The 22,482-nt window shown below is 48.0% G+C and overlaps 2 protein-coding genes across 2 annotated transcripts in view; both read left to right on the top strand.

Annotated features, from left to right (window-relative positions):
• Window positions 1–810: 810 nt before the first annotated feature.
• LOC310818175 (deoxycytidine kinase 2) lies at window positions 811–4,807 on the top strand (the record flags this gene model as incomplete). The annotated part of the gene is made up of 7 exons (XM_083688986.1): window positions 811–904; window positions 1,627–1,742; window positions 2,268–2,461; window positions 2,720–2,867; window positions 3,120–3,235; window positions 3,524–3,623; window positions 4,004–4,807. 7 exons carry the CDS (start codon window positions 811–813, stop codon window positions 4,028–4,030), a joined length of 795 nt encoding a protein of 264 aa, XP_083545112.1. The 3' UTR covers window positions 4,031–4,807.
• Window positions 4,808–7,064: 2,257 nt separating this feature from the next.
• Window positions 7,065–22,482, top strand: part of LOC310801041 (ankyrin repeat and KH domain-containing protein 1-like) — a 31,954-nt gene continuing 16,536 nt past the window's right edge. The window contains 12 exon segments of the mRNA XM_083664988.1: window positions 7,065–7,470; window positions 14,172–14,325; window positions 16,787–16,943; window positions 17,508–17,655; window positions 18,110–18,257; window positions 18,494–18,727; window positions 19,153–19,247; window positions 19,526–19,763; window positions 20,326–20,517; window positions 21,121–21,230; window positions 21,523–21,610; window positions 22,042–22,169. Coding sequence (XP_083521114.1) covers window positions 7,195–7,470; window positions 14,172–14,325; window positions 16,787–16,943; window positions 17,508–17,655; window positions 18,110–18,257; window positions 18,494–18,727; window positions 19,153–19,247; window positions 19,526–19,763; window positions 20,326–20,517; window positions 21,121–21,230; window positions 21,523–21,610; window positions 22,042–22,169 — 1,968 coding nt within the window. The 5' untranslated portion in view covers window positions 7,065–7,194.

Raw genomic sequence — 22,482 nt, 5'->3', positions numbered from 1 at the left:
CAAGATTATCAACTCCTACAAAAGTTGTTACGTTCACCAATCATAACCAAATGATTTTGTTCCAAATCCAATCAAATTCTATCACTGAGACACTGACAGATCTACCAAGCAAATATCTTTAAAACATTATAATTTAATCTAAATGCAAATACAGGTAATTCCTCTCTATGACATGAAGTTATAACAATTAATTCAATATTAATTTCAAGATCTGTGATTTATGCCCCACTGATGCCAGAGGAGCTTTCTTGACCTGAGGCTATAGGTCTGGCTCCTTTTTACTTTGTAAAGAATTGTCTTTAGCAGCAAGCTCTAAAAATACAGAATTAAACCACTTGGAGGAGGCATAAATGCTTGTACTCATGTCCTTGTATGCTACCATCGATAATGGCCTGCTACTCTGAAGTGGCCTCCTGTCCTCTTAATCTGTACGGACCTGAACAAACTAAGAAGGACAGGTGAGCCTTCAATAATATGTTCATGTAATATGTATCCTACAACATGAAATGTGCTTTCACCAGCCAATTATTATTATTATTTCTTAAAACAGCTCAGATAAAGAAAGGATATGAGGAGAAAATGAGCTCTGTCACTACCATTGGTCACTGCACAACGCTTGAAACAGGGCAGTTGGTTATCTTGTAGCCACTAGAAATCTTTGGTCCGCACTCGGAAGTACTTTCCTGGGCGCGGAGATTTGGATTTCTCGTTGGAGACGCGCGAGTTTAGTCCTGTGTCCTGTGCTCTCTTTTGGTAGTCTATTTTCTTAGCTACCCACATTCATTTAACTCTTAAATTTCCCTCACCAGAATGGCAACCCCTCCAAAGAGAATATGTTCAAGCCCAGGCTTTGACAGAAGCTTTGAGAAAAGAACTAAGAAGATATCGATCGAAGGAAACATAGGTGAGTGGAAACACAACCGACCAGCACTGGCTTTTAAATTGGAGAATTTTCCTGATCTTCAACACTGTTTGATTGATTTAATGGTGAAACTAGCCAGCAAGTTGCCTGAATTTTCTCAATGAATGTCCCGTCGAAACGTAGCATTACATTGACATTCAAGAGGGGTTGGCGCCAAAACAAACCCTCATACACGTTAGTCATTACAAAACATTTGCTTTGTAGATTCTAGCAGACCTGCATAGACCTCCAACTTATCCAATTATAGAATAACTTGTACGTTTTTATTGGTGTGTGTGTGTGTGTGTGTGTGTGTGTGTGTGTGTGTGTGTGTGTGTGTGTGTGTGTGTGTGTGTGTGTGTGTGTGTGTGTGTGTGTGTGTGTGTGTGTGTGTGAGAGAGAGAGAGAGAGAGATGTCTAGTCTTGTTCTCTTGCAAGCCTAGCTCATCAAGCTGTTATATAGCATTGTATATAGCCATTCCATTGTGCGCATTGCTTCACCACTGTTTATACTGTTTATACTCTTCATACTGTTTATATTTTTTTATTATTTCTATTTTATTTTATTTTTAAACGTATTGTTGCACTACTCTGTGGCACTGTCACTTTAACATTTCACTGTATACTTGTATGCACGTGACAAATAAAGAATCTTGATCTTGATCTATATGCTGTAGCTGCCTACCGAATAACAAATGTTTGTCTTTGTGATGTGGGTGTTTCAGCTGCGGGAAAGTCAACATTTGTTCGAATTCTAGAAAAGTCCTCAGAGGAATGGGAGGTCATTCCTGAGCCTATTGGGAAGTGGTGCAACGTGCAGAACACTGACAATGAGTATGAGGTACCTGAACATTCTATAACCATACATTGTCCTTTGACACAATAATGCTGAATTCATATGAGACATATCAAGTCAACCCCAAGGCCCTTTCCTCTACCCTCCTATGTACTTGTGGAGGCTTGGAGAGACCTGGCCTGGCAATTCCACCTGGCCTATCAGAGGGCAGCAAGTACCTGCTTACACCGGTTTAATCCTCTGCTCTCCACCAGTGCATTGAGAATAGGGGCTGGGGGCTGTCATTTGACATCATTTGACATCATAACACATATGCACACACATAATCATCCATCTGCTGTTTATATTGCTTACTGCTTATACTGTTCATATTGTTTATACTGTTTATACTGTATATTTTTTAGTACTTCTATTTTATTTTATTCTATTTTAAAACGTATTGTGTTGTTGCATTACTCTGTGGCACTGTCACTGCATTTCACTGTATACTTGTATGCACGTGACAAATAAAGAATCTTGAATTTGACAGTGGCTCTACTTGACGACAGTGTTCACCCCTCTCTCCTCCAGGAGCTTCGCACGTCTCAGAAGAGCGGAGGTAACCTCCTGCAGATGCTGTATGACAAGCCTAGTCGCTGGTCTTACACCTTCCAGAGCTACGCCAGCTTGAGCAGAATACGCTCCCAGCTGCAGCCCCCCTCTGCTAAGCTACGACAGGCTGAGAAACCTGTCCAGTTCTTTGAGCGCTCCGTCTATAGTGACAGGTGTGTGGCTAAGCTAACTCTCAGGTGGTATTTGATGTGTTGATGGTGTAGAATAGTGGTTATTGATGTGCAGCATCACACTTTACAGATGGGTTGGTTCAAAGTGATGAAAGTTTGTTTCAAGGCATGTAAACTGTGGAACAACTTGTGTGTGGGGGGGGGGTTTAGGGTGTTTGGAGCAAAAGCAAGCACATCTCCATTCTTGACATTGAGTTTTAGCCTTTTATGAGTCTGACTTAAATTTTTGCTGTTTTCAAGGTATATTTTTGCCTCCAACCTGTTTGAGTCTGGGAACATGAACGAGACAGAGTGGTCCATCTTCCAGGACTGGCAGAGCTGGCTGCTGTCCCAGTTTGAGTCTCAGATCGAGCTGGATGCTATGATCTACCTGCGTGCTGACCCAGAGGTGGGTAAAGCCCCTTCACACCCTTATGCCAGGCCCTGCCCTGAAACAACCCATAACCCCCCCCTACTAGAGAGAGAGAGAGAGAGAGAAAAGATGGTGAAAATATGCTATAAGTCAACACGTCACACACTGCAGAATGTCAAATGTTAGTATCATCACCACTCTTCCGCACACTGCCCTAAAGCTCACGTGTGTTAAAGCTATATTTCTGCCAGATAGTGACTGACACACACGTTTTGTCTGTGTTTGCAGAAGTGTTTGCAGAGGTTGCACCAGCGAGGGAGAGAGGAGGAACAGGGAATTCCACTGGAGTACCTGGAGCAGCTTCACTATAAACACGAGTGCTGGCTGTACAAGCGCACCACACAGTAAGTACCCAACCATACACAATGTGGTTTGGTTTGAGTCACCCGTTCTGCTGGTTTTAAATATCAACATGGACAAGACAACCGGGCAGTAACTGATGTTGTTTGCTACCTCCGTTTACCTCGAGTTGACTTTGAGTACCTGAAACGCATCCCTATCCTGCAATAACCCAGAAACAATTTGTTTCGTTTTGAGTAATCCGTTGTGATGGTTTTAAATATCAACATGGATAAGCCAACCAGGCAGTCTCTGATGTTTCTGATGTTGTTTTCTTCCCCTTGTTTACCCAGAGTTGACTTTGAGTACCTCAAACACATCCCTATCCTGGTCCTGGATGTAAACGATAACTTCACAGATGACCGCATCAAGCAGGAAGCTGTCGTTGACAAGGTACCGTGGTCACAGTGTTTTTTAAAGGGATAGACTAGCTCAGCTGACCTCATTCTAAACCTGACCTTAGTGCACATTGGGCACGGTGTGTGTAGTGCATGGGGAGGCTGGTGGAGAGAGAAATCGGTGGACGGGCTCATTGTAATGCATGGAATGAGGAACGGTATGAAACATGATTGATTCCATTCCATACTTGTTCTCCGATTGAGCCTCCCATGGTGTAGTGAACTACCCTGGATGTGGGGAAAATTGAGTGAAAATCTACTATAATTAGCCTCTCCTTTGTTCTTGCAACAACTTGGCACATATTCATGCATTTGTATGTTGTTATTCTGTGAAGTGCTTACCGTGTGTGTTCTTTCAACCCTGTCTGCCCACAGGTTAAGGAGTTCTTGAGCACGTTGTGACCTCAAAAGGATCCCCACTGTAAATAAGCGCTACAGAAGATTACACACCACCTCACTGACAATACAACCTATACCTTAGGCTCAGTGGAGGTAGAAATCGAGAAAAAATGGAACGAGAAATGGTATTAAACACACATGTTTGATGCCATTCCTCATTCCATTCCATGCATTACAATGAGCCCATCCTCCGATTTCTACTTCCACCAGCCTCCACTGCTTAGGCTGCACTCCCTCACCGGCACTGCCACAGAGTAGTGGCAGTGCAATATGCATGTCCTCAAGCGGGGGGCTTCGTTATGTCTACTTGAAATGAATTTAAATGTGTACATATTGCAGTTTTAATCTGAATAACGTTTCCTGCATGATTCTGTTTTTAATGACGTCAGTTATTGTAATGAGTCAGGCTCAGTACAAGTATTTATGAATATTTTTATGTAAATTGTTTTACTTTTTGTTTTGTTATTTTGTACAGTATCTATCTTATATGGGATTATCTTGCTTTCTTGCAGTATTTTACATGCAGTAAATGTCCCTTGAAGTGAAATTTAGGGCTGAATGTGATATTGTGGACCTCTATAGCTCAGTTGGTAGAGCATGGCGAAAACAACGTTTAGGTTGTGGGTTCGATTCCTGCTGGGACCATATATACACGGAAGAATATATGTACTCACTGCAATGTAAGTCGCTTTGGATAAAAGTGCCAGCTAAATGGCATATATTATGACATTATTATAGGTGTTTCAAGGCTCTCTCTATCCCTTTATCCCTCTATTTTGTATCTGCATACCTGTCTGTTTTTTACCTCGTCTATTAAACATAAATGGTGGACTTTACCTCAAGTGATGCTGTTCTTTATTGTAGCGCCACATGGTCGTTACATCTCAGTATGTGTTGTCTTCTCTCCTAGATCCGTTCATCCAATCTGCAAAACAATATGTGTACTCTTGCACTGGGTCTTTGATGCTGGTGTAATGTACACTCACCGGCCACTTTATTAGGTACACCTGTTCAACTGCTCGGTAACGTAAATATCTAATCAGCCAATCACATGGCAGCAACTCAATGCATTTAGGCATGTAGACATGGTCAAGGTGACCTGCTGAAGTTCAAACTCAGCATCAGAATGGGGAAGAAAGGTGATTTAAGTGACTTTGAACGTGGCATGGTTGTTGGTGCCAGACAGGCTGGTCTGAGTATTTCAGAAACTGCTGATCTACTGGGATTTTCACGCACAACCATCTCTAGGGTTTACAGAGAATGGTCAGAAAAAGAGAAAATATCCAGTGAGCGGCAGTTCTCTGGGCGAAAGTGCCTTGTTGATGCCAGAGGTCAGAGGAGAATGGCCAGACTGGTTTGAGATGATAGAAAGGCGACAGTAACTCAAATAACCACTCGTTACAACGAAGTATGCAGAAGGTATGCAGAAGACCATCTCTGAATGCACAACACGTTGAACCTTGAAGCAGATGGGCTACAGCAGCAGAAGACCACACCGGGTGTCACTCCTGTCAGCTAAGAACAGGAAACTGAGGCTACAATTTGCACGGGCTCACCAAAATTGGACAATAGAAGATTGGAAAAACGTTGCCTGGTCTGATGAGTCTCGATTTCTGCTGCGACATTCAGATGGTAGGGTCAGAATTTGGCATAAACAGCATGAAAGCATAGATCCATCCTGCCTTGTATCAATGGTTCAGGCTGGTGGTGGTGTAATGGTGTGGGGGATATTTTCTTGGCACACTTTGGGCCCCTTAGTACCAATTGAGCATCGTTTAAACACCACATCCTACCTGAGTATTGTTGCTGACCATGTCCATCCCTTTATGACCACAGTGTACCCATCTTCTGATGGCGACTTCCAGCAGGATAACGCACCATGTCACAAAGCTCACATCATCTCAAACTGGTTTCTTGAACATGACAATGAGTTCACTGTACTCCAATGGCCTCCACAGTCACCAGATCCCAATCCAATAGAGCACCTTTGGGATGTGGTGGAATGGGAGATTCACATCATGGATGTGCAGCTGACAAATCTGCAGCAACTGCGTGATGCTATCATGTCAATATGGACCAAAATCTCTGAGGAATGTTTCCAGCACATTGTTGAATCTATGCCACAAAGAATTAAGGCAGTTCTGAAGGCAAAAGGGGGTCCAACCCGATACTAGCAAGGTATACCTAATAAACTGTCCGGTGAGTGTATATTTTAGAAAAGTAACCTATGCCACTTATTATACAAGTTGTGTAACGAGTTATATATTCTTGAAGAAAATGCTAAAATAGTTTTAGTGAGTTTTGTAGCTCTTCATTGTAATGAAAGATTTGATGGACTCTAAAATATCACACACATGTGTTAAAGGGATTATAATTAAGGGTCAATTATGAAATTGTAGCATGAAGCTGTGGTTCCAGAGTTGTCCTGTTTTGGGTCAACAGTATTGAGTATCCTGACTACAGTACATTGACAGCACACAAGGTGTGAAGACGCCTTCGTGCACAGTTTGTGGCCCAGCAAATCCAGACACATAGGAAAAGACTATAATATGGTGGTTTATTGAAAGTGGCAGGCAGATCTGATGGGAGTAAAAAATAACAGGACACTTCAGCATAAATTGGCATTTTTTTTTATTGTTTATCTATATAAGACACAATATGATTGGCTTCTCTATAACATGGCCTTATTTGTCCCTATAAAGTCTGTGGGTATTGGTCTTTGACACAAATTCGCTAACACCGTGCACTATTTTATTGATAAATACAAATATAGGCGTAGCAAGGGTGGGACTGTGTGCGTGACAGACGTAAAAGTAACCAATCATTCTCTTCCCAGGCGTTAAATCGCAAAGCCTCCTCGTAAACCTACCTTGACGTCGCGTGCATTACTCTGACAAGCATCTATTCCAGCCAATCGTATCTCAGTACGCTGTTCTCCTGGCCAATGACATCCATAGAACTTGAGTAGAGGCGGGTTAAGAGAGAACTGAAACGAAGTATGTTAGGTTCTTAGAAAGTTAATGGCTTGGGGGAAAGAGATTCTCTTCTCGCTTCAGGAGAGTTTCGGGATTTTCTGAAGTATAGATACATTTACTAAAAACGGTACAACCCCAAAGAAAGTTTGAGACAACGTTGCGTTTATTAGAGTACACATTACATAGAGAAGTATGCAGGATGCAGTAGCCGGGACAGCAATGCTGACGGACGGCTTCGAGGACGAGATTGACTCTGTGACTCCGCGCTCCCCTGCCGTAGGAATGGGGGTTGGAGCCACACCAGGAGCCGGACTCGGGGGCCTAGGGATCGGAGTCGGTGGAAAGAAAGTCCGCTTGTTTGGCGAGGCTGGTGGGCCCGCAGCTGACAGGCTTGATTTCAAACTCGCTGCGGCCGCAGTGCTTTCCTCCGGCCCTGGCTCTGGTAGCGACGAGGATGAGGTATCTGAGGTAAGCCACTCAGAGGCTATGCTAGCTTTAAGCTAGCTCTGCTAACCAGCGACGCTGGACAAGCTTGTCAACGTAACCTAAGCCCGTCTCTTTCGACGATATCACGAACCCTCCTTTACATCGTTTTGTCAGTACAATCAAAGATCGCCAGATCTGTTGCTCTTGACATATAGTTAGTGGACCCATGTGGCCAGCTTGTTAGGGGGATTGTTTTGGAATTTGGGCATTATCATGAGCGGTATTTACGTCGGTGGCTTCGACCTAGGCCCAACGTTAGTGGCAGTGCACAGCGCCATCAACTGATATCCAGCTTGCTAGCGAAATGATTTCGCCAACGAGTTTAGCCACAGCAAGTTTGACAAGCCTGTTTATTTGTCCAATTAGCTAGCTACTTGGTTGTCCATTGGCAAGCTAGCGTCGGTTATGACAGTTGTCATGCGATTAGCGCACAACCACTGACTGTCATGTCAGTTGTCTCGTTTTTCGATGTAACATTAGCTGTCTGTCAAAGCTAGTACATCTAAGCTAGGTAGCTAGTTAGCTTAGGCACATCTAGCCAAGTCTCCACATCACGCGCAATTTTGTGTGGATTTCTACAGGTACGTCGCGCCAGGGTTGATGACACATTTGCCAGGGCCTGGTGTGAGCTGTCAGACCAGGTTTGGACTATGATGATCGTTCTTGGTCTTTTCCATTTGGACCAACTTTTTTGGGGTGGTAGTGACCCGTAGACTTATAGGTAGCTGGCGAACACTTTTGGTTTTTATTTGACGATAGTTTACAGATTCAAAATCGAACGTGACTTTTTTTTGGTTTGATAACTGGCAAATACTTGATGTTGTTTTGAGTCTCCGAAAGCACTTTGAAGGCTCTTGACATTACAACACATGTAAGATGTATGAGCAAGTGTTGTGATGTTTTTCACGATGATGTTGCCGATCAAACTCCTCTTTTAATTTCCGTCGTGCAAGAGTGACAACAGTCGTTGAGCGTTGTACTTCTCTAATGAATCTCCCTCGTCATGTGCCGCATTATGTCTGACCTCCTCGTAATCTGATGACCTATAGAATCGACCAGCTAGAGGAGGATAGGCTCCCATCATCTCTAGTGCCTCTCTGGTCTTCTCTTCAAACTCACCTTACAGTAGTTCATTTTACTTTTGCAGCACTGGTCAGAAATCCAGTTCCCTTTACTGTCAGCTGTTAATTAATGGGTTTCCATCAATCATTTCTGTCATTTTTGAAATGATTGAAGGAAGAGGGAACAAGTCACACACACACACACACACAGAGGCTGATGTTTCCTGGAGCTACTTGTGATTCCACTCCCTCTGTCTGCACAGGGGTGTGTCTGTTGCCTTTAATAACTCCTAGCGGGTGCCACTTCTCCCCTTGTGTTGTTGGTATTTTGTTTGGAATTTGGACTGGGGGGGTTGTAATAGAGGGCGGGGTCTACCCGGCTACCCGCACTGCCTCAGGTGGATATTCTCAGCTAGGGTCTGAAACAATCCCCTGCTTCAGGTGGATATTCTCAGCTAGGGTCTGAAACAATCCCCTGCTTCAGGTGGATATTCTCAGTTAGGGTCTGAAGCAACCACTGGCCACGCCGGCCTTTGAGTCAGGTTAAATTCATGCACATTACGTTTGATTGTGGGGTTTCAGAATGTAAATAAATGTGGCCCTGAATGGCAACTTGTTATTCAAGATTTTCCGATGTTGAAATGAGCAAGTTTTGAGTAGAAGAGGAGGAACCACAACAAGCCTTGGTGAGCTGCATGTGGAGTGGTGGTGTGTAAAAAAGAAAATGAGCAGGAAAATGACCCCCCCCCCCCATGTGTCCTTATTGCCATGTGGTGTGAGGCAGTCACGATGACAGCTGTGATCATCTGAGAAAGACTTGGTGGTGAAAGCCAGGCTAATGGGGGGGGGGGGGGGGGTGCCCCCAGCCAGAGACAGCTACAACTCTTACTGTACTTCCCGTTACAACGATGTATGTTGACCCAGCTTTACATTAGTATTGATCTGTGTAGGTTTTACCACAGCATGTTTCTACACATCCAACAGGGGCCCAAAGCTGTAGGCCACAGCTAAAACGTCTAACATAAGCCACAGCTAAAAGGTCTAATGTCAGCCACAGCTAAAATGTGACCTGCAATTTAGAGCTACTAGTCACTGGCTGCAAGTCAGTCGGTTAGTAAGTGGTGACAGTTGTACACACAGTGAACTGGAGTTGATCATTCAAATAAAAGCTTTATCATTTCTATGGTCCCTGGTAACATTGTTCTAATCTAGACACTGCCTGTAGAACACTGCCTGTAGAACACTGCCTGTAGAACACTGCATGTAGAACACTGCCTGTAGAACACTGCCTGTAGAACCACCAAGGAGCCGGATGCTCCTTTCTAGGTCAAGGGCACTAGGTTGATGACCTTTGCTCGGAATGGTTAAAGCAGAATTTTCCCCTGTGATCCAGTGGATTTGTTGTTTTCATGATTCAATAGTAGACACATTCACAAGAAAATAGTTGTTGTTGTTTTTTTTTAAAAGCGACCTCTGAGTCAAGGCATCTCGATTTGAATGCCCTCAGCAATCCTGATGTTCCAAATTGCCCATTTGATTCAATTTCTACAACTCCCAAGATACCCCACTCCCTCCCACGCGAGGTCCTTCTGTTGAACAGCGCAAGAGCTAGCGTCTGCTGCTCTCTGGGAATCACTGGAGTAGTAGAGCAGGGTCGGAGTAGAGCCGGGGTCGGAGTTCAAAAACTCTCCTCTGACACATTTGAACGCGGCGTGAGACCTTTTTAAGGAAGTAAACACAGACTTCGCCTTTTGGATAGCTATGACGCAGCTGCACGCGAAATGCCGATAGTTCAAGACGGTACGCATTATTGATTGACCAGAAATACACATCCATGAAAATGGATTTCAGGTAAACTTCCCCTCATATGAATTGCACATGAGTAATCCCACGTTGGGGCTCCTCTGTTTGTTTGTATTGGAGGATAGTGACGCAGAGAGAGAGAGAGGTGTGTGTGTAAGCTGAGTGTTTGCGTTTTACATTGACTGGGTTCACGTTGACTATTCCCACACCTGTGCCCTGAGCAGTTGTTTTAGGGTGCCGTCCTCGCGTTTGTGTGTGTATGACAGCCAGCAGCACTCCCAAAATGTACATACAGACGCACGCGCACACATATTTGCATTGACGTTCACTCTACCCTGAGAGAGAGAGAGAGAGAAAATATGGACCTTTTGGACACGGAGGTACTTAATTATGGAACGGCTGGTGTCTCGTGCGACCGTAGATTGTTGCTGTCGTAAGTTTTCCCTCTCTGTTGTTTATTTGAGGGTTTTTGTGGACTCTTGGACTAGGTGTTAAACTCGTGTCCACAGTGCTCTGTTATAGCTGCTGTTCATGTTTGTTAGGGCTGCAACGATTAGTCGTTTATTGCCATTATGTAAATTCGTAAATTTGAATATTTATATTTAGAGATGTGTGTGTGTGTGTGTGTGTGTGTGTGTGTCCTACCTACCCAGGCATGCGTGAACTTGAAGCACAGCCAGGACTGCGCAACACTGTAAGCGAAGTTTTGATGCTAGCTGGCAGGCTATGTAGCTAGGCAGCTATTGCTAAGTTTTAATAACTGCAGAAAGTGCTCCTTTCAATGGGGTGAATTTCTGTAATGCAGCTATGTCCGGACGCCTCGTACTGTGTACAGTAAACAATAGCCACGTGTGCTGTTCACGGTGTAAAATTCCTCCTTACATGCATCCTCAAGTAATCTGTAATCAGCGTTTTTCAACGCCATCTGAAAGTGCAGCACCTCCCAAGTGATCTATGTAATTGTTTCAGCATTCAGCTGGGCATAGATAAAAATGAATGTCACGATAAATGCTTTGTCATATCAAAAACCGCCGACTGATGGGTGTTTTTTTTATTCTTATGAGACAATAAAGTACAATAAAACAAAACTGATAAGAAGGAAGACATGGATAATTGCATATTTACCTTACCTGTAGGCTTCCACACTCCACAGCATTTACAGGCATTAATCAAAAGATTGTGCTGAACTGTCATTATCAATAGGTACAATTTCAATTCAAAGTATGTGACCACTGAATGATGGCATTACAACTACCTACACTTTTAATGCGGGTCTATATCAATGTCATCGCATTCAAAAGCAGATACACCGACAACAAAATAACCGTTAGCTGCAGCCCTAATGTTTTCGTTGTTGGAAGGTTCAGACAGTAGTGTGTGTGTTTGAGATTAGATAGCTCTTGGCAAATGCTCCATCAAAACATCAACAAGTCAAATAACCACCAAGTGAGATTGGCGTCACTCCTGCACAATATTTGGACATTTTTCAGTGTTCTGAAATCTCAGTAAAGATTTTAACAACCTTAGCTAACAAGATTAGGAGTGAAAAGCCAGTTTAGTGGAGGAATTTGGACATTTTCTTTCCCCCCCTTATTGTGCTCTAACTTCTGAGAACTGTTATATTGGAATAGGAGGGATTTGACCAAGCGACTTGACCAGGTTTAAACTAAGTGTCGATGAATGTGCGCTGTGCCTGTCGCCATGGTGCTTGACTGCCGTCTCCTGTTCCATGCGCATTGACAATTTTAGCCTGCGTCTTAGGCCTACACACTGTCTGTCGTACAGAGTTCAATGAAGCGGCGTCCCCTCACGATTATCACCAACCATTTCCTTACAGGCGAGATAGCACAGGCTATCTGTCACCGTCCCTCCCTGCTTCTCTCTCTGTCCCTCTGCAGCAGTCCTCCCTCCACGCCCTGTCCTTTCCTGCATCAGTCACCCTCTCTCTCTCTCTTGTCCTCAATGCCCCCATCCCTCCTATCCTTGCGTCTCTCTCTGTCTCTCTCTCTCTCTCTCTCTGTCTCTCTGACTCTCTCTCTCTCTCTCTCTCTCTTGTCCTCAATGCCCCCATCCCTCCTATCCTTGCGTCTGTCTGTCTGTCTGTCTCTGTCTCTCTCTCTCTCTCTCTGTCTCTCTCTCTCTCTCTCTCTCACAGACAGAGGCATGGATGAGGTAATGAGAGTCACTTGTTTGGACGTGGCCTCTTGTCTTGTGCTCTAGGCTCCTCCCACCCTGAGACAGATGCTTCCATGAGCTTGGGAGCAGAGTTCCTGACAGTTATCCCAGCCATGCTACAGCCTGCTGCTTGCTGCCTGCAGCCCCAGGACACTCACACACTCACACACTCACACACTCACACACTCACACACTCACTCACTCACTCACTCCCTACGTCCCAGTATGGTTTCAATTACACTCCCCACTGCAGTTGTTTTATTATTTTACTCTGAAGAGACTTTTCGTTAAAGAAAAATGAAAATAGAGAGTTGCAGATGTTGACCACTCCCTTTCCCTTCTTTCTTTCTCTCACCCTCCCTCCCTCTCTTTCTCTCTCTCCCTTCTCGGTTCAGTTCATTGAGTCAGTTCTCTTGGCAGTGGTTTTCGGGGTATTTTGCTCCAGTGAAAGACCGAAGAGTTGTCACCGGTCCAATCAGCACTGGACGATACAGGATACGTTGGAATTGAGACGGTGTATGTTGGTAAACAGATTGTATTCGAGCCGCTTTCAGTCTTCTATTTCCGTGACATCACACACATCACACACACACACACGCACACGCCCAGACACGGATACAAACCAGACACACACAGACAGCTGTGTCTCTTGGATTGTGACACTGATGGCTGGGATGTGTTGGCACGCTTTGGTGAGCTGTCTCCTGCAGACAGTGACAGGCCTCCGATCACTAGAAGGGCCACGCTGCAAAGGACATCTGGCGTGGGACTGGGCCTATTTCCTCACAACCTTATTACCACATTCACCACAAGCTGAATATTTGAGCTATTTGTTAAGGGTTAGAGTTGAGATTAGGGGGCTATTAGATAGGTCTACAGTTTTTTTAGTTGGTGAGGGAAAAGAGCCTTATTTCTGTTCTTTGTAGCATGGCCAGCTAGTGACAGGTCTGACATTGACTGACAGGTCTCAGTGGACGAGGCTGCTGGCTGTCCAGTGTGTTGGGTTAGGGTTAGGGTTAGCTGTGGTTGGCAGGCAGGCAGGCAGGCAGGTGGATGAGGGTCAAGGTCACACTGTGGGAGGGGTGCGGAGGTTGCACTCATCAGCTCATCTTAATGCTTACTTACTGTAAATCCACCGAGCTCAGGGCCTAAGAGCTGGACGGCTCTGTCTCCAGGCAACAAGCTATAGGGAGAGGAGCTCGTGGACTATGTGAACTTGTGCCCTCTTGTGCCAATTATCTCCCGTGACGGTGTGACATTATAGTAATGGGCTTGTCCGTCCGTCCCACCTCAGAATAGGCATGATAGGCAATTGATTTTTGATGTACAGTATTTTACCATACTGCTGGACTGAATCAAGTGTGCTTTTTCTGTTTGATTGGAAACGGCATTATTCGAATACAAGTATTTGAATTGCATGTATTTTGGGTTGAATATTGGGTATGTTATGTTGGGTAGGACAGTTTCGCATGAGGTCCTTCTTCCAGCCAATGCACTGAGGGAACTAATATCTGAGACTATGGACGTCAGTTCTCATTGACACTGAAGTGTTGATTAATGTGCACTCACTGCCTGTAAACAGACAGAGAATTGAACGTCGTCATGGTGCTTGACTGTCTCTTGTTCCTCCTCTCCCTCCCCTAGGTGGAGTCCTTCATCCTGGACCAGGATGACCTGGACAACCCCATGTTGAAGACGGCCTCAGAGCTGCTCCTGTCCAGCGCCGCAGACGGGGCAGACCTCAGAACAGTCGACCCAGAGACGCAGGCCAGACTGGAGGCACTGCTAGAAGCAGCCGGTACGTATCAACACGAACCCTGAATCCTCCCTTTCTCTCCCTTGCCTACAAGCTAATCACTAATCTGACATGACTGGATTGGTCAAAGCAAGCTTTCCATAGCATTGCTTCAGCCAATCCTGTCAGGTCAGTGAGTTGTTGAAGGAATGGGAGGAGGATGCATTTCAACAGGCCGTCTGACTAAACCAGTTTACAAGACCGTCCAGTATGCAGTTTTGAAGCACCAACCACACATTTTGGGACCTACAACTCCAGCCTCCAGTGGAGTAGCTCGTGATTCAGTGGGTGGTCAGATCACCATCTCTGTTTTCACATATAATTCGGGTGCATTTCGGAGTCGGCATTGCAAAAGATTTCTTTTTTTTTTTTACAATGTTGGCAGGTACGCGTGTAGTCCTCTCCCAGTTTTTACTTAGGCTATTTAACCTGTTTAGTGGCTTTTTACCGCCACCGTCGGAACACGAACCTGTGGGCAGAAACCGGAGGACGGGGCTCATTGTAATGCACGGAATGAGGAATGTTATCTTGCGCGTGAGCAAACCGTCCTCCGGGTTTGTCCCCCTCACCACCAGCCTCCCCCTCTGCTATAGACTTGGCACGGCGCCAGAGAGAAATACCTGCTTGTCCATAATGAAAGCCAGCGCTCAGAATAGACTCACAAATCCCTTCTGCCCCCCCGGGTTTATTTATGCCGAGCATCCTGTCGGCGGTTCGGTCCTCTGTAGTGGTCGGCTCGCACGCGTCCCGCGCAGGGACTGTCTGTCAGCGAAACCGAAACCCCGCTTATCGATCGATAACGGCGACGCTTTATACTCTTTACGCAGGTCGACAGGTCGCACCGGTTAGCCCCCCCCCCCCCCCCCCCCCCGGACCACAGTTTGAGCGAAGCGGGATCAGAACACTTAGGTGCGACCTATCGAGCAGCGGAGGTAGACGTCGGAAGGACGGGGCTTCTTGTAGTGAATGGGGAGGAGAACTGGTATTGATACCGTTCCTCGTTTCGCTCCACGCATTACAATGAGCCCCTCCGCCGGCGACAAAGCTCTAGGTAGAACCTTGTATAGAGCGACAGTGACCGGTGCCTTTTCAGAGAAAGAGAAAAGCGGGTTTGAAACCCTCGAAAACGGGGAACAAAAAGCCATTGCAGCGTGTGCATGTGGCGGGGGCCCTGGTTTGGTGTGCTGTGCAGCAGCATGGAAGGCCTGGAGTGTGCATGCAGAGCTGGTACAGGTCAGATACTGTCCATGGCTACCTGGTACAGGCCAGCCCAGTAGACTGGGAGGGGGGTGGCTACCTGGTACAGGCCAGCCCAGCAGACTGGGAGGGAGGTGGCTACCTGGTACAGGCTAACCCAGGCCAGCCCAGTAGAGTATGAGGGAGGTGGCTACCTGGTACAGGCTAACCCAGGCCAGGGATGGAAGGGAGATGAATAACCACTAGCATATAGTCGTACCTAGCCCCTAAGGTGGTACAGGCTAGCCCAGTCTAGAGACGAGAGGGAGGTAGCTAGCTGGTACAGGCTAGCCCAGGCCAACCCAGTAGAGTAGGAGGTAGGTAGCTAGCTGGTACAGGCCAGCCCAGTAGAGTAGGAGGGAGGTAGCTATCTGGTACAGGCTAGCCCAGGCCAGCCCAGCCCAGCCTAGCCCAGGCCAGCCCAGGAGAGTAGGAGGGAGGTAGCTTGCTGGGGCACCATGAGGGAGATTAACATGAACAATGGATTTCCATACAGCAGCAACGGCCTCCCTCATGACTCAGCATTGCCCTTTAGTACACTGTGTGTGTGTGTGTCTATGTGTCTGTCTGTCTGCCCGCCTGTGTGTGTGTGTGTCTGCCCCATCTATCTATCTGTCTGTCTCTCTGTCTCTGTCTGTCTGTCTGTCTGTCTGTCTGTCTGTGTGTGTGTGTGTGTGTGTGTGTGTGTGTGTGTGTGTGTGTGTGTGTGTGTGTGTTTACTTTGTGTCTGTTTATAGGAGTGGCTGCACAGCGAAATTTGGGATAGGCTGACGCCAATGATTCTGTTCTTCATCTGCCAGGTCATTGGCTGATCACCAGCCTCTCAATATCATGATGACATTGATTCCGCGGCTGCATTCCAATGTCAACACTAGCATACCGCTCGCGTTCTACACACGCGTGTCTGGTACCGTTCCTCATTCCATTCCATGCATTACAATGACCCGTCCTCCGATTTCTACCTCCACCAGCCTCCCCTGGTGTACTACTATGCACACTTCGTCACGGGAATGACGTTCATGTGTCCTTCCCTTGTTATTAGGTCCCCTTCAACACTGTGTGCAAAGCATGGTTGTACAAAATCTAACGTGTGTGTGTGTGTGTGTTTGTGTGTGTGTGTGTGTTTGCCCTGGCACTAACCGCACCATGGCTGTGTGTGGTTCTCCGTGCCTGTGCTGTGAACGCTGGTTGGTGTGGTCCTTGCCCTTGGATGCTGCGGCTCCTGAAGGTATCGGTAAACTGTCCAATGCCGATGGTAAAGCCTTCGCAGATCCCGAGGTGCTTCGCAGACTGACGTCGTCCGTGAGCTGCGCCCTGGACGAGGCCGCCGCCGCCCTCACGCGAATGAGGGCAGAAAACACACTCAACGCCAGCCAGGCCGACAAGTATGTATCTCTTCTGTACCCCTGCCCCCCCCCCCCCCCTCCCTCATATCATCTTGCCCTCATATTGGGGTTTTTCACCATCTGCTTGTTATCCATTCCTTTCAGATCGACAGGGTCAACCTTTTCTGGGGACATTTAGTGTTTTCCTCAAGTAACTTCACCCCCCCCCCCCCCCCCCCCTCTCTTTTTCTCTATAACTTTTCACAATCCTGTAAGACCACGCTAACTGTCCTGATAGCTGACCTTTCCAGATGTAATTGCTTTAAATCACAGTAGCGGGGTAGCTAAGCTCACATGACGCACCGTAGGCAATTGTCTCCTCCGCCGTACCGCCGCTCTCAAATTTGATCAAAGCAACAACGTCTAAACTCACATGTTTACGGCCGTGCCGGCCTGACGGGTCAAACACAGCTGAGACGCGCGAAGCCTAACCTCGAATGCGTCAACTCCAAAGTAGTGTAAAAACTCTACGGCTGGCCAGCGTGCAGCTGTTACGCGTTACCGTCAGGTCGGTTTCTTTCGCCTGCACAGTCGCAGTAACTGTAGCAGTCTGGTTATTTTCAGCCGTAGTTTGGCCGAGGCGTGCTCGGACGGCGACGTCAACGCCGTGAGGAAGCTGCTGGACGAGGGCCGCAGCGTCAACGAACACACGGAGGAGGGGGAGAGTCTGCTCTGCCTCGCCTGCTCCGCCGGATACTATGAGCTCGCACAGGTAGAACACACACACACACACACACACACAGGTTTTCTATGTTTATCTCTGCCCATTGAAACAGGTAGAACACACACACACACAGGTTTCCTATGTTTATCTCTACCCATTGAAACAGGTAGAACACACACACACACACACACAGGTTTTCTGTTTATCTCTGCCCATTGAAACAGGTAGAACACACACACAGGTTTCCTATGTTTATCTCTGCCCATTGAAACAGGTAGAACACACACACACACAGGTTTCCTATGTTTATCTCTACCCATTGAAACAGGTAGAACACACACAGGTTTCCTATGTTTATCTTTGCCCATTGAAACAGGTAGAACACACACACACCCACCCACCCACACCTTGGTATCACAACCAACGCCTCCAACCTTCTGTATGTGCATGGCACTGATGTATTATAACAGACAACCACCGCTGTCCTCTGCTCTCCCTGCAGGTCCTGTTGGCCATGCATGCCAATGTGGAGGACCGGGGCATCAAAGGCGACATCACGCCACTCATGGCGGCAGCAAGCGGCGGTTACGTAGACATCGTCAAACTACTCCTGGTGCACGGAGCTGACGTCAACGCACAGTCTTCTACAGGTAATTCCTCAGTCACTCCTCCCCCGCCCGCCCTCTCTGGCAATACGACGACCAAAGTTTAAAGTTTTGGGATGTTTTAAATAAAATAGCGTTCTACCCAGTGTAGGACTTTGACTGCTCAGTAGTTAAGTGGATGTGTGCGTTTTTTGATGATTGATTTTGACTGATTTGATGATTTTAATGAATCGCTCGCTCACTCTTTAACGTCCCCCTCGCCTGTCCTCGGACCCTCACAGGGAACACGGCGCTAACGTACGCGTGCGCGGGCGGCTTCCTAGACGTGGTGAAGGTGCTGCTGAAGGAGGGCGCCAACATCGAGGACCACAACGAGAACGGGCACACCCCACTGATGGAGGCGGCGAGCGCCGGGCACGTAGACGTGGCCCGCGTGCTCCTGGAGTACGGGGCGGGGATCAACACGCACTCCAACGAGTTCAAGGAAAGTGCACTTACGCTGGCCTGCTACAAAGGTACGTCCGCCCCGGACCGGGAACGTCACCCTACTTCGGCGGTCTCCCCCCCCGGGGGATCGTTGAACAGAGTGGCGCTGGATTGCGTTATCAAAACCCCGACTTGTGTTTATTCTTGTCAAAATGTGCCTAAAACGCTGAATTCACTGAACAAGAACATCATCACGCTTTAGTTTTTAACAACAATGTCGTTGGCGATCGAAGAGACGTACTTCTATCATTACCATTTAGTTTAATTTGCCTTGAAATGTTTACGTGGAGGCACCGTCAAGGACACAGCGCGTGGCACGGCGCCGCTCTGGCATTCTTTGGGGAGAACCCCGCCGTGCCTCCAGAGTCTGTGTCCAGGAGCAGCCACCACAGCACACAGAGCTGAGCATTGTTTACCATCGGCATGCTCATCCTTGTTCCCTTCATCCACTTAGGGCATCTGGACATGGTGCGTTTCCTGCTAGAAGCTGGGGCCGACCAGGAGCACAAGACAGACGAGATGCACACAGCCCTGATGGAGGCTTGTATGGTGAGACTAGAGACACACACAGGCACGCACACACACACACACACACACAGCCACAGGCACGCACACACACAGGCACGCACACACGCAGCCACACACACACACACACACAGCCACACACACACACAAACTCACTTATAGACACACTCACTCCTGCTTGCTCAAACACAGGCGCTCTCAAAAAAACACACACACACACACACAGGCACACGCACACACACACAAGCAAGGTGACCCAACAACAGCTGGACCGTGATGCTAAACCCCCCCCCTCTTTCCAGGACGGGCACGTGGAGGTGGCACGGCTGCTGTTGGACAGCGGGGCGCAGGTCAACATGCCAGCCGACTCGTTCGAGTCGCCGCTGACCCTGGCGGCGTGCGGCGGGCACGTGGAGCTGGCGGCGCTGCTGATCGAGCGGGGCGCCAACCTGGAGGAGGTCAACGATGAGGGATACACGCCACTCATGGAGGCGGCACGTGAGGGGCACGAGGAGATGGTGGCGCTACTGCTGGCACAAGGTGGGGGGGGGGGTGGCATTGAAACTTTGCTTAACTTATACTGTGTGTGTGTGGGGCTGTGTGTGTGGCTGTGTGTGTGGCTGTGTGTGTGGCTGTGTGTGGCTGTGTGTGGCTGTGTGTGTGGCTGTGTGTGGCTGTGTGTGTGTGGCTGTGTGTGTGTGTGGCTGTGTGTGTGTGTGTGGCTGTGTGTGTGTGTGGCTGTGTGTGTGTGTGGCTGTGTGTGTGTGTGGCTGTGTGTGTGTGTGGCTGTGTGTGTGTGTGGCTGTGTGTGTGTGTGGCTGTGTGTGTGTGTGGCTGTGTGTGTGTGTGGCTGTGTGTGTGTGGCTGTGTGTGTGTGGCTGTGTGTGTGTGTGGCTGTGTGTGGCTGTGGCTGTGTGTGGCTGTGGCTGTGTGTGGCTGTGTGTGTGTGTCTCTCTTAACATATTAAGAAAACGCTCAGCAACGATGTGGCTTCTCCCAACAACTTCAAATGAACCTCCTCGGCTCTTTAATCTAACAGTGGAAATGGCCGAAGCGCCCTTTCAAAGTAGTCTCACTAGCCCCGCTGTGCCGTCCGCTCCAGGTGCCAACATCAACGCCCAGACGGAGGAGACCCAGGAGACGGCCCTGACGCTGGCCTGCTGCGGGGGCTTCCTGGAGGTGGCCGACTTCCTCATCAAGGCCGGGGCCGACATCGAGCTGGGCTGCTCCACGCCGCTGATGGAGGCCGCGCAGGAGGGACACCTGGAGCTGGTCAAATACCTGCTGGCTGCAGGTGACTGAGACTCCACTGACTGTTGCTCATTGCCTGCAGGAACTAACCCCCCCCCCCCCCCCCCCCCTAGACACACTCCTAACCCCCCCTGGACACACTCATACCCCCCCCCCCCCCCCCCCGGGACACACTCCTACCCACCCCTGGACACACTCATACCCCCCCCCCCCCCCCCGGGACACACTCCTAACACCCCCCTAGACACAATCCAACCCCCCCCCTAGACACACTCCTAATGTGCCTGTGCCTATCAGAGGGCAAGGTGGAGCAGCTTACACCGAACCAATCATTTCAGATCCACCTAGATACCCACAAGTGGATCATTTAGGGGTTAGGAGTTAGGGGAACTAGAGTCAGGATTGGCATCGGTTTTCTTTATACTTTTTTTTAAAATTTTAATATTATAACTTCAGAAACAACAGAAGAAAAAACAAACACAACAAACTGAAAAAGAAAATACAGATATAGAATTAAACTGTAGTAATACTAAAATAAAACAATCATACAATAGGAGGGTTAGGGTGCCTCTCTCTGAATGTCTTTGAATCAAACTGTTTCTCTCCTTCCCACCCTGACCCGTCTCTCTCTCTCTCTCTTCCTCAGGAGCCAACGTCCACGCAACCACGGCGACGGGGGACACGGCCTTGACGTACGCGTGTGAGAACGGACACACGGACGTGGGCGATGTGCTGCTGCAGACAGGAGCTGACCTGGTGAGACCCTCTTAACCTTTGACCCCTGGCCTCTGACCCCCCCCCCCCCCCGGCGTCAACGCTGTGCTACAGAATTCAGTCTGCCTTTTTGTTTTATTGAGTCCACCACATGTTGGTATGGGTAAGGGATCCTTCTGGAGATGTTGTGGCCATTGATCTGCCATTCTGCCTGTCCTCCACTGGGTCTCCTGGCCACAGATGAAGACAAAATGGAGACTCTCTCTTTAGTGGATAGCGTCCCTATGCGTGCCCTATCCTCTTACTGACTGATCTTTCTGTCTGCTTCTCTCAGGAACATGAGTCGGAGGGGGGCAGGACCCCTCTGATGAAGGCAGCCAGAGCGGGACATCTATGTACTGTACAGTTCCTCATCAGCAAAGGTTAGGCCACAGCTTCCCTACGCTGTAACATTACACACACACACACACACACACAACACTGTTGTTCTAAAATGTCAGCCCAATACAATACCTAACCTAGTTAAACAAAGGTTAGGTCAGGGGAAGCTGGTGGTGGTAGAAATCGGAGGGCGGGCTCATTGTAATGCACGGAATGGAATGAGGAACGGTATCAAACACGCGTGTTTGATACCGTTCCTCATTCCATTCCGTGCATTACAATGAGCCCGTCCTCCGATTTCTACCACCACCGGCCTCCACTGTGTTGTAGATAAAAGTATGAACATTGGAACACGAGATGCGTGGTGAATACATACACGATCAGGTCATCGTAATCCTCACACGTGACACCCTTGTTAACTCTTCCACGTAGCCTGAAACTGATCCTCCCCGTGTGTCCCCCATCCCTCCAGGTGCTAACGTGAACCGTGCGACGGCCAACAACGACCACACGGTGGTGTCTCTGGCGTGTGCCGGGGGCCACCTGGCCATAGTGGAGCTGCTGCTGGCCCACGGGGCCGACCCCACACACAGGCTCAAGGTAAACACACACCTGTACAGCCCTTAAACCTCACACACACACACACCTGTACAGCCCTAACACCCCACACACAGGCTCAAGGTAAACGCACACCGGTACAGCCCTGACACCCCACACACAGGCTCAAGGTAAACACACACCTGTACAGCCCTGACACCCCACACACAGGCTCAAGGTCAACATACACCTGTACAGCCCTGACACCCCACACACAGGCTCAAGGTAAACACACACCTGTACAGCCCTGACACCCCACACACAGGCTCAAGGTAAACACACACCTGTACAGCCCTGACACCCCACACACAGGCTC

Source organism: Argentina silus (genome assembly GCF_951799395.1).
Source record: "Argentina silus genome assembly, chromosome: 2".
In the NCBI taxonomy this organism is placed as follows: Eukaryota; Metazoa; Chordata; class Actinopteri; order Argentiniformes; family Argentinidae; genus Argentina; species Argentina silus.
The sequence above is the reverse complement of the archived record's forward strand: the minus strand, read 5'-3'. Positions and strand labels throughout refer to the sequence as shown.